Source organism: Camelina sativa, chromosome 15 (genome assembly GCF_000633955.1).
Source record: "Camelina sativa cultivar DH55 chromosome 15, Cs, whole genome shotgun sequence".
Lineage (NCBI taxonomy): Eukaryota > Viridiplantae > Streptophyta > Magnoliopsida > Brassicales > Brassicaceae > Camelina > Camelina sativa.
This window is the reverse complement of record NC_025699.1, coordinates 29,387,428-29,398,731: the sequence shown is the minus strand read 5'-3', so window position 1 is coordinate 29,398,731 and position 11,304 is coordinate 29,387,428. Positions and strand designations below refer to the sequence as shown.

The following is an 11,304-nucleotide window of genomic DNA, read 5'->3' as shown; positions in this document are numbered from 1 at the left end:
CACCTATAAAATTAATATACAACATATTATACCAATAACTTCAATTTGTAAATTTGGTATATTAAGATCTCTAAACACGACCACATCAATTTGTAATACCAAATCACGGGTCAATACATGTTTTGTTGGATTTTTTTGGCTTTACCGAATGTATAATTAACGAATTTGATATTGCACCAAACCAAAATAGTAGTACCAACTACGGGTCGAAATCAGAGTATGACCTTAAGTAAATTAAATACATAATTTTATAAAATGTATAGAATTAATAAATTTTCTACTATTATTTTGTAACAAACAAATCCAAATTCTACAAAATATTAACGTATATTTATGAGTCGGGTAATAAAACGGGTAATAAGACGGGTAATGAGACGCTCAAAAATTAAATTAATATCCGATAGGGACGGATACAAACCAAAAAACGGGTCCAATACGGGTATCAGTAGTAGATTCCAAGCCTACCTATTAGTAGTTTAATATGAATCAAAATTCACCAAATAGTACTCTATTATATAACATGTAAATGAATGATACAACATAAACATAATATTAACAAATAATAAAATAAAAAAAAATTCTTCGCGCTACCAGCGCGGGTTATTATCTAGTTATTTACTATATGTGCACTCAGATATCCCAATTTTTTGAATCTTCCATCCGTTCTAACTCCTAAAACATAGTTATCGACAAGTTTAATAATTTATTTTACATTTAATTATATTTTCAGAAAATTAAATTTATATATAAGCTAATTAATAATCTTCTAAGAAAACATATAATAGTTAGTATTGGTTTTTATGAGAATTTCAAAATCAAAGTGTATATATAAATTTTCAAGTTCTATGGTTGAGTTCATTTGAAATATTTATAAAGGTAGTAAATAATTTATTTAACTATATATATATATATATATATATATATATACAATTATGAAATTTGGTAGTATAGACATAGAACTGTAGTTTTATAACTATAGGAGGAGCCAAAATGTCTAATGAAAAATTACAACTCGGAGGACACTCATACAATTAGACTCGCAATTATGTTAATGAGTTAATCTATTACATTTTATGTTCTATTTTTCCTTTTTCATATAATTAAGAGGTTCTGGTCCGAAACCCATAAATTCCCTCATATCCGAAATCAGAACAAGTTATATAGCCTCGTCCCAACTCAAACCAACGATCTCTAGACTTTTATTGAAAATCTTTACCAGTTGAGCTATTAGCTCTTAGTTTTTTTCTAAGTTTTTTTTACCAACATCATTTTACGAAATATATAAATAGCAATTACAAACACCTTATAATATCATCATATTATTTGATACTCTCCTTTGACCATTTTCATCATTTCATTAGCAGTATCTGTCGTTCGTGGCAGTGCTTGGTCTTGTAATAGCTATAGCTTTGTTGTTGCTGTACAAGAAGAGACATCGAAATGGTAAAAACTAAAAACATTAAGAAACTATCCTACATTTCGTCTTCTAATAAGGTCTATTTTGTAAGAAAACTTCTCATGAGATCTTTACAGGTGATTCTGGTAGTGTTACAGTATCTCCAATGAAGGGCTTTTAGGTGAAATTTTTATGGTATATATGATTAAAAATAAATTAAAATGGGAGAAATAATAAGAACCAATTCTTAAATGGTTTAAGAACCACCTCTTAATGGACATATGTCGCGACATAATTGTTTAAATTTTTTAATATAAAAAAGTAATTATATGTATATATATATATATATATATATATTTTTTCCTTTCTCGACGCTTCTCTCTCGCGAATCTCTTTGTTGCTAAATCGGAGGAGATTTTTCTCTCAAATCGGAAGCAATCAGAGGAGAATGATTCGATTTTTCTGATCTCCTTGAAAAGTCAGATCTCCCTGCTATTATTTTTTTCCGGAAAAAGAGATACATCGTCGGATCTCCTTGCAAAGTCGGATCTGACCGATTTGGATCATAACAATAGCTAAAATATCAATATTTTGCTCAATAAGAATTATTTTTCTACTTAAGTTCTATTTACATTTTGGATCATAATATTTAAACAAATTAAGTTCTACTTAAAATAAAATTATTTGATCAATAAGAACCCCACTTATAATTTTATTATGGGAGATAGATAATTTTAGTTAACCTTATAAATAATCTTATTTTAAAAATTACAAAAATTATTGTTAAAAGTTATAAGAACCTAAAAATAACAACCCTCCATTGAAAGTAGTGATAGAACTGGCCGTTAAAATCATGTAACTGAGAGAGTTACTAGCCAAGGAGGTTTAGGTTTTGGATGTAAACAAAATAAACTAAAAAAAAAATAATAAAAGAAAAATACTTTGCAAACTTTTTTATACGAAAACTTTCTTGATGTTTTTTTTTTTTTGTTAACTCAGAGAGTAAATCCCTAGACTTATGGAAGGGTCCGAGACTAATCTCTGGAGGAAGAGCATTCCACGAATAGGTCCCCTCCATCGGTTATGCAAATGGGCCGTAAGCAATGGGTCCATACCCATGTGGCCAAAGAGATAAAGCTGAGCAATTCTTGCGCTTGGGGAGAATCGATCCCTGGCCTAGACCAACATGGCGCCTCTTCCACCAAGACTAGAACCACTAGCCCACCACCTCGTGGTTGACTTTCCTGATGTTTGGTATTTTTCTTTTCATTTTCTCTTCTTGAAGCTTTGGTTTTGAAGTTACTGTAGGGTTTATATGTTTGTTGGTTAAAAAAAACGTTAGTTTCCGTAACGGCTTTTTTTAGCAGACGGGTTTTAATTTTAGCTAATTCCTAAATTTCCCAATTTCGTGTATTGTTTGTTTCATTCCCCCAAAACAGAGTTGACATTTTTTTATTTCGATTTTGTCCTTGATCAGTGACTGTCTAGGTTTGAGTTCGAAATTTAGGGTTTTGGATCGGTGAATATGATGATGAAGAGACGATTGTACAAGCTTGAACATGGTAATATAGTGGCCATGATTCATCGTCACTCTGAGTCTGAGACGGGAGACAGGAGAGAAGACGACGATATATAAGCAGAAGGTGATTTCTTTAGTAACACGTAACGAAGATGATGTCTATGTCCTCAGGTTTGGCTTCTGTGATGAAATCACATCTCTGTATGACTGTATTATATGATTCAGAACTAACGGAATCTTTGACAATCTGGAGACGAGGCTGATCAATGGCAATACCGCTGGTTTCTAACTTATCCTGATGGTAAGTAACAATTTTCAAGAATTAGAATCCATGTTGCCCTTTACGAGATAATCCACTAATTACGATAGGTTCAAATAGCTCAAGAATCTTCTAAGGCATGTTAAAACGTAGAAGAGGAATGATCTTCACTACCGATTTCTTAAATCTTACGCATAACCCAACCTGGAGACTTTTGTTTGATAATAGAAAATAATTAAATAAAAAACCTACTTGGAAATTGTTGTGAATATAATACACACTTTTGTAATTAGTGTTGACATTATATCAAAGAAACTCTCATAAAATCACAAAATGCCCTTTTGGGTTATAGTATATGCTTTAAGATCGAAGGTAGGCAACATGTCTATTGAATGACTGAATAAACAAGTGTTTGCATATATAATTTGAATCTATGAGAAATTGATTGAGAATTGTGACTGATGGGGCATTTCAACTTTCTTCCTCTAGTTTCATTCACAATCTTTGTTCTTGTCGTTGTTCTTGTTTCTGCTCAAGACCAATCAGGTGGACAATGGTTTGGTTTTTAGTTCCATCCTTAAGATATTGAATAAGGCTTTCATGTGTGTGTGTATGTGTTTTTTTACAGGTTTTGTCAGTATAGATTGTGGTATACCGGAAGATTCAAGCTACAATGACGAGACAACAAACATAAAGTACATTTCAGATGCAGCGTTTGTCGAGTCTGGGACAAACCATAGCATCGGTCCTGAGTTTCAGATAAATTCTCTTGAGAAACAGTTCTACAGTTTAAGGAGTTTTCCTGAAGGAAAGAGAAACTGCTATGAGGTGAAGCCTACACGAGGGAAAGGCTTCAAGTATTTGATCAGAACCCGTTTCATGTATGGTAACTACGATAACCTTGGGAAAGCACCCGAGTTTGATCTTTATCTTGGAGTCAATCTCTGGGATTCTGTTAAAATAGATAATGCAACTATGATAAGTACGAAAGAGATCATCCACACGTTACGTTCTGACCATATTCATGTGTGTCTTGTTGATAAAGAAAAAGGAACTCCGTTCCTGTCCGTGTTAGAACTCAGGCTTCTGAAGAACGATACATATGAGACTCCTTATGATTCGCTTATGTTGTATCAAAGACTGGATTTGGGGGCTTACGGCCTTCTTCCTATCAGGTGTGATGATGATGTCCTCCTGTTATATGAGTACCCATCTCTCTGTTTGCTTACTTAACCTCTCTGTTTTCGTATAATGCAGGTACAAAGATGATGTGTATGACCGTATATGGATGCCTCTAAGGTTCTCAAATCATGCAGTACTCAACACGTCCTCCCCAATAGATTCAAACATGAACAACGATTTCCAGCCTGCTAACGTTGTCATGAGCACTGCTTCAACACCATGGAACGAGAGCCTAGACATTGTTCTGTCATGGAAACCACTTGATCCAACGTGGAAGTTTTATGTGTACATGCACTTTGCTGAAGTTCGCCTGGATTTCCCACGTAATGAGACAGAGAATAACTTGCCAACTCCATTGCCACAGTTTAAAGGAATCCCAAAGAGAGAGTTCTCTGTGTTTTGGAACAAGACAAAACTCTTCAATGCCTTCAGTCCTCGCTTCTTATATACAGACACACTTTTCACCAAGGATCCTGTCACAGGACCTAAACACGAGTTTTCTCTTCTGAGAACTGCTAATTCGACGTTTCCACCCAGCATTAACGCCATGGAGATCTATCGCATCAACGAGTTTCTTCAGTTACCTACTGATCAGCATGATGGTATGGTTTCATTTCTGAGATAATAACTTGGCCCTCTTTCATCTTACCATGTTTTTCTTGATTTCAGTTGATGCCATTATGAATATCAAGTCCAAGTATGGAGTGAAGAAGAATTGGCTGGGAGATCCATGTGCTCCATTAGGCTATCCCTGGCCCGGTATTAGCTGTAGCTACCTCGACAATGAGTCTCCAAAAATCGTTTCGGTGTAAGTATATATTTTCATATTTCCTGCTTTCTATTTTTTCTATTATATATAGAATCTCTCATCTCTGTTCTAAAAAGTTATATAAACTTGTGATCTGCAGGAACCTTACCTTCAGTGGCCTGACTGGACAAATAGATCCAGCCTTCTCCAACCTTACATCGTTACAGAAACTGTCGGTATTTTTGGTTCAATGCAGTTAAGAAACTGATGCATTCTTTTGTGCACACATAGTTGTAGAGTCTTAGCTGATGTCACAAATATTTTCATTTTAGGGACCTGTCAAACAACAGTTTAACAGGAAACGTACCCGAGTTTCTTGCCGATTTACCAGATTTGAAGGAGTTGTAAGTTATGCTAACTTGAGCTGTAGGTTATTGGACCAATGGTATCATCCATAACTTGGAAATATATGTTTGAGTTCATCTTAAATTATCTGCAGAAACTTAGAGGGAAACCAGTTCACAGGCCCCTTTCCAATAAAACTACTGGAACGATCAAATGACGGATCGCTCTTGCTAAGGTTTGTTTCTTTATTGACTGCTACAGAAATGATTTGGCTTATGGTTTATGTTTTCATTATGTTCCACATTTTGATCCTAAGACTTGACGGGATAAATACAACGAAGAAGATAGACAAACCAGAAGCTTGCGTGTCTGCTTCGTGTCAAAATACAAATAAGAAGGAAGAGAAGACTGGATATATCATTCCATTAGTAGCATCCCTAGCAGGATTGCTTGTTCTTTTAGCCGCATTAGCTTTGTTCTGGCTGTTCAGGAAGAAATATCAAAGTGGTAAATTATGAACAAACTCCTCAAAGTGCTTACCCTGGTAGCTGCGATTTCTTGTAGCAAAAATTAACTTAGAATTGAGTTCTTTATAGGTACCACTGGTGTCAAGACTGGTCCCTTGGACTCAACAAAGCGATACTACAAATATTCAGAAGTTGTTGGAGTAACAAAAAATTTCCAGAGAGTTCTTGGTCAAGGAGGGTTTGGAAAAGTGTACTATGGAGTCTTGAATGGAAACCAAGTTGCAGTCAAAATGCTATCTGAATCGTCTTCTCAAGGGTACAAAGAGTTTCGAGCAGAGGTCTACTCTCTTGTGCATTAAATATTTAAAGATTAGGCTTTTTCAAGTGTGTGTGGTGGACAAATAGAAGATATTTATATACTTGCTTACCCGTCAGGTCGAACTTCTCTTGAGAGTTCATCACAAGAACCTAAATGTTCTTATCGGATACTGCAATGAAGACAAGCATATGGCACTGATTTATGAGTACATGGCTAATGGAACTTTGGGAGACTATTTGTCTGGTTAGTCTCTTGCACTTTTGATCAGTTCCTATCAGTTCAAGCAGGGAAACACATTTCTTAATGTGTTTTGTATATAGTCAAGGGAAAAACTCGAGTATACTGAGCTGGGAGGAGAGGTTACAAATATCACTGGATGCAGCACAAGGTTTGCGCAAAACATTTCTCGAAAATACTTGCACCAAAGAATGTGTTAATAATTGTTTTGGTTTGTCTGAAATAAACCTAGGGCTCGAGTATCTTCACAATGGCTGCAAGCCTCCCATAGTTCAAAGAGATGTGAAACCAGCTAATATTCTGCTTAACGAAAAGCTCCAGGCCAAAATCGCTGACTTTGGGTTATCTAGAAGCGTTGCATTGGAAGGTGGCAGCCAGGTCTCAACTGCTGTGGCTGGGACTATTGGTTATCTCGACCCTGAGTAAAGCTTTTTGCATGCTCTAACTTTTAAATTTGTTGACGTCTTTATTTGTGTGTGTTTACTATGTTTTAGTGTTTTATGGTTTCTGATTCGTTTTTTTTTTGTTTTTTGTTTGTGATGAAGGTACCATGCAACACAGCAACTAAGCGAGAAGAGTGATGTATACAGTTTTGGGATGGTTGTTCTACAGGTAGTCACTGGTCAGCCTGTATTTACACATTCAAGAACACCAGAAAACAGACACATAAGCAACTGGGTCGGATTGTTATTGTCCAAAGGGGACATCAGAAGCATCGTGGACCCGAGGCTAGAGGATAGGTTCGATGCTGGCGTGGCCTGGAAGATTACGGAAGTAGCAATGGCTTGTGCATCTCAAAGCTCTGCTAATAGGCCGACAATGAGTCAAGTGGTGGCTGAGCTGAAGGATAGTGTAAACAAAGCAAGGGCTATTGGTGGTGGTTCCAGCGACATTAGTCCTGAAGAGTCAACAAACATGGTCTCTATTGATTTTGACTCAGGAATGGTTCCTCAGCCGAGGTAAATGATGTCATCCATCTGAGTTTTTTATTTTCTTTTTTCTTTTTGCCAGAAAATTGCAACTGTGTGTGACTATGAAGAAAGGAGATATTGTTTATTTTGTAAGAGATTGAATTGTACAAAAGTGAAATGGAAACAAAAAAAAAATTGAAAAACTGGAGAACCATTTTGGTTACTAAACAACCCTTTTAAGTTCCAAGACTAATGTTTGTTACATACATAAGCTGTATTGATCCTTTTTGTGCTTAAGCTCAAGACCAATCAGGTACATAAATTATTTAAGGAGTAATTTGATTGTATACCTTAAATATTATTAAAAATTTGAAATCTACACCATACTTTTAAAGAATTTGAGATTATATACTTCGGTTTGATTCTTGCTTGAGGTGAAAGGTAACGTTTAAGCAACCAGCAGGTGGAATAGCGGTTGGAACATAGTACGAATATATAATTATATGTATACTTAGTGTTAGTGGAAACATTTCCTGAGTAAGATAATTTGCCGTGTAAGATAATTTAAAGACCTTACTGGAACTTAAATGTTTCAAGGCATTTCTTTTCATTTTCTCTGTTTAATCAAGAATCAAAATACTGATGAAAGTCCATATAATTTGGTATGCTTTATTGAGGTTTTACACCAATCTTGAATGGTAGCTGTCTGAGATATTACAACTAAGATCTGGACATTATATATACATGCCTATATAGTTCTGACATTGTTTACCAACAAAAAAAAGTATCACTTCATTTGATACCAATCAAAAGTACTTTCACTTTCTAGCTCCTTGGCTGGTCTGATCTTTTCCCAGTGAAAATTCAAAAGTTAGCTAGACAAAGATTGATCATTCATGACCAGAAAAGTTACATGGGATATAGATTCAAAAAGAAGAAGAAAAAAGGTATATTTGTGTGAAGTATTTTTGGGAATGGAAGATATATCTTCCTTGACGAGCCATGTCTTTCAAGATTTAATATTAATAATCAAGGATAGTACTGTTAAAAAAGATTTCAAAAAGATAGTAATGGTAAAAAAGATAAGATAGGCAAATTCTTATTCATTGGCAAACAAAGTCTCAAGATTAATACAGAAAAGTTAAGCTAGTAACATTTAAAGTGGCTTCACATCACAGAACACCATTCTTAAGAAGAGAAACAAGCTTGCATTTTTCATGAAAAGTTTTCTGTACTCGAATCCAAGTTGAGGTGAGACTCTTTATCCTTTGTTCAAAGGATGATACAGCTGAAGACCTTAAATGAATCGGGGACTCTAAGCACAACATTTGACCGTTCAATCTTCCCCCAAATTTGTAATCCAGAAAAGCCAATGCGCTTCTCGAACCTTATCACCTCACAGCGAATACGCTTTGTTTGGTAGGAAACAATACGCTTTCTTTCGCAGCGAAAAGTACGCCTAATACAGCCCTTCGTCCTCTTCACTGTAACGTACCGTGGCGGTGGGCGGTAGTCCCATACAATTATGAGTTTCCCACCATAGTTAGCTAACCGAATGGTAGGATAGCGAAAACGATGATCTTCCAAACCCTTAACCATGGACCATTTTCTACGCTCTGAGTCATACCAACCGACCTTACCGTCATGATGTACACCAAACTTTATATCTTCTATAACGCAACAATGTCCAAACTTACCCAACTTTAGAAGCTCCTTCCATCTCCCATCCTTTGAATCATATAAATACTCTTTAAGCTTACTTCTAACATATAATTTTCCTCTACGAATCTCAACTTTACGAGCGTAATCATTAGCAGGTCTAGGCAAAGGCTTCCAAGTCTGAGTCTTTAGGTCAAAAACCTCAGCCCAAGTCAGGGAGGATGATGACTCAACTGTTCCTCCAATGACATATATCTTGCCGTCCATAAAAGCAGAGTTGGCGCGTTTCCTTGCCACTGTCATGTTAGGAGCATCACGCCACGTATGTACGACAGTCAAACACGCGAACGGCCGAGGACGGCTGGTTGTTGATGGTTCCGCCCATTTGGTAGATTTCGAAACCAACGACTACAGTGGTTGACATGGATGGAGCAGAAGAAGAGGGTGTTATCGGTGATAAGCTTCGCTCATCCTTAATATTGCCATCAGTAACTAGGTTCTGATCAAGAAGGAACAAGCGATCATAAGGGTGCGAGTGTTGGCAAAGGTAGAGGAAAGGCTCTGTGTTTCCGATCAAAGAACGAGACTGGTAGAGCTCTGGTGAGTAGATGAGAGAGCGGATGCTCTTGGAGACTAAAGAGAGGGAACGGTAGTGACATCTGGAGATGCGAGCCAAACAGTTCAAAACAATATCATCGGGAAGTGATGAAAACGACAGAGGAGGAATTGTTGTCTTCTTCTTCCTTTTCTTCTGCGGTGGCTGCTCTACTCTGGCGTCCATACCAAGCAACGACGGTGGTTACTGTAAGATATTGATGAGAGAAGAACACCTTAGTGTTTAGGAAATAGTATATTGACTCTCATGAGAATGATTGCACATAGAGATACACATTTATATAGGGAATGAATTAATATAATTATCTAACTAATAGAATCACATAAGATATACACAAATCTCTATAATATATTTATAATATCTTCTTTGAGAAGATCTTTCTATACGTCCCCTCAAGCTCAAGGGGTGATGAAGCAAAGCGGAAATAACGGCTTGAGATTGACAAGTCGAAGTGTTGATCCGGTGATGTTGAGGTGGCTGGCATCAACGATGGTTAGAGAAGGAGATCTGATTTTTTTCTTTTTCCTTTTTGTTTCTTTTTTTTTTTCCTTTTTTTTTATATAAAGTGAACGAAAATATAAATTGAGAGATTTTTTTTTTTTAAATAAATAGAAAGAATACTATAGCTTGATAAAACGACAAAAACAGTTTTTTTAAAAAAAAAAATGAATTGAAATGTAACAAATAAAATTTTGAAGAAGCATAGATGGCTGAAAACGGGAAAATAAGATGTTTTTTTTTTCTTTTTTTTTTAAATAATTTAAAGAAGCACTATGGCTTGATTAAGTGATTCATAAAAAGTTTGAATAATGAAAACGTTTTTTTTTTTTAAAACAAAGTAAAAAGAAAAGCACTTGGCTTAGATTAGATTCAGAGATCTATGATGAGAGATCTGGAATAAAGAGAAGCTCGAAAGCTTAGATTCAAAGGTTCATGATGAACTTGAATGTGGAAGCACTATGGCTTGATTCTGAGGTCTGTGATGATAGACTTGAATAAAAAGAAGCTTGATAGCTTAGATTCAGAGGTTCATGATGAACTTGAATTGAGGAAGCACTTGGCTTAACAGAAAATAAAAAGAACGAGTTTGATCGTTAGATCAAAACTCGGGAGCAAACCTGCTCTGATACCATGTTGGAGATTGATGAGAGTTTAGGAATAGAAGAATTGTATATTGACTCTCATGAATTATACAGCAGAGATTACATATGTTTATATAGTAAGATAATTTCCTAAACTAAGATATAATTAAATCTTTACATATCTGTATAATTAATATTACAATATCTCATATTAACTAGAGGATCTTCTAGATCCTTCTATACGCCCCCTCAATCTCAAAGGGGGATGAAGAGATGGTGAAATCAGCGGTTTGAGATTGATCAATGATGTGGAAACGTTTGACGAATGTGCGAGAGAGATTCTGAGATGACGAATGGACACAATGTCGTTGGTGGTGGCAGCCAGATCTGGAAACGTCTTTATCGGAAAGAGATCGTTGTAGAGTTGAGACTTGAGAGGGAGATCTGATCGGTATTCTTTTTTTTTTTTCCAGAAAATTAAATAGAAAGAAACAACTTGAGAAAACGATAATAACATTTTTTTTTTCACTGAATTGAAAAATAACAAAGAGATCTGATTTTTTT

General features: G+C 35.6%; 2 protein-coding genes across 2 annotated transcripts; one reads left to right on the top strand and one right to left on the bottom strand.

The window, feature by feature from the left end:
- On the top strand, positions 3,636-7,435 carry LOC104748919 (putative leucine-rich repeat receptor-like protein kinase At2g19210). Its single transcript, XM_019236846.1, has 13 exons — positions 3,636-3,720; positions 3,803-4,349; positions 4,432-4,958; positions 5,026-5,164; positions 5,265-5,336; positions 5,437-5,508; positions 5,604-5,688; positions 5,794-5,953; positions 6,046-6,254; positions 6,352-6,478; positions 6,561-6,623; positions 6,705-6,894; positions 7,018-7,435. The coding sequence occupies exons 1-13, from the start codon at positions 3,636-3,638 to the stop codon at positions 7,433-7,435; spliced, it is 2,694 nt and encodes an 897-aa protein (XP_019092391.1).
- LOC104748918 (putative F-box/kelch-repeat protein At4g35120) lies at positions 8,656-9,345 on the bottom strand. The gene has a single exon (XM_010470497.1). It carries the CDS (start codon positions 9,343-9,345, stop codon positions 8,656-8,658), a length of 690 nt encoding a protein of 229 aa, XP_010468799.1.

Coding starts and splice junctions, on each gene's coding strand:
- LOC104748919 (XM_019236846.1), top strand. CDS start 3,636: ATGGGGCATTTCAACTTTCTTCCTCTAGTTTCATTCACAATCTTTGTT. Junction 5,509..5,603: donor TTACCAGATTTGAAGGAGTT/GTAAGTTATGCT, acceptor AATTATCTGCAG/AAACTTAGAGGGAAACCAGT. Junction 6,895..7,017: donor ATTGGTTATCTCGACCCTGA/GTAAAGCTTTTT, acceptor TTTGTGATGAAG/GTACCATGCAACACAGCAAC.
- LOC104748918 (XM_010470497.1), bottom strand. CDS start 9,345: ATGACAGTGGCAAGGAAACGCGCCAACTCTGCTTTTATGGACGGCAAG.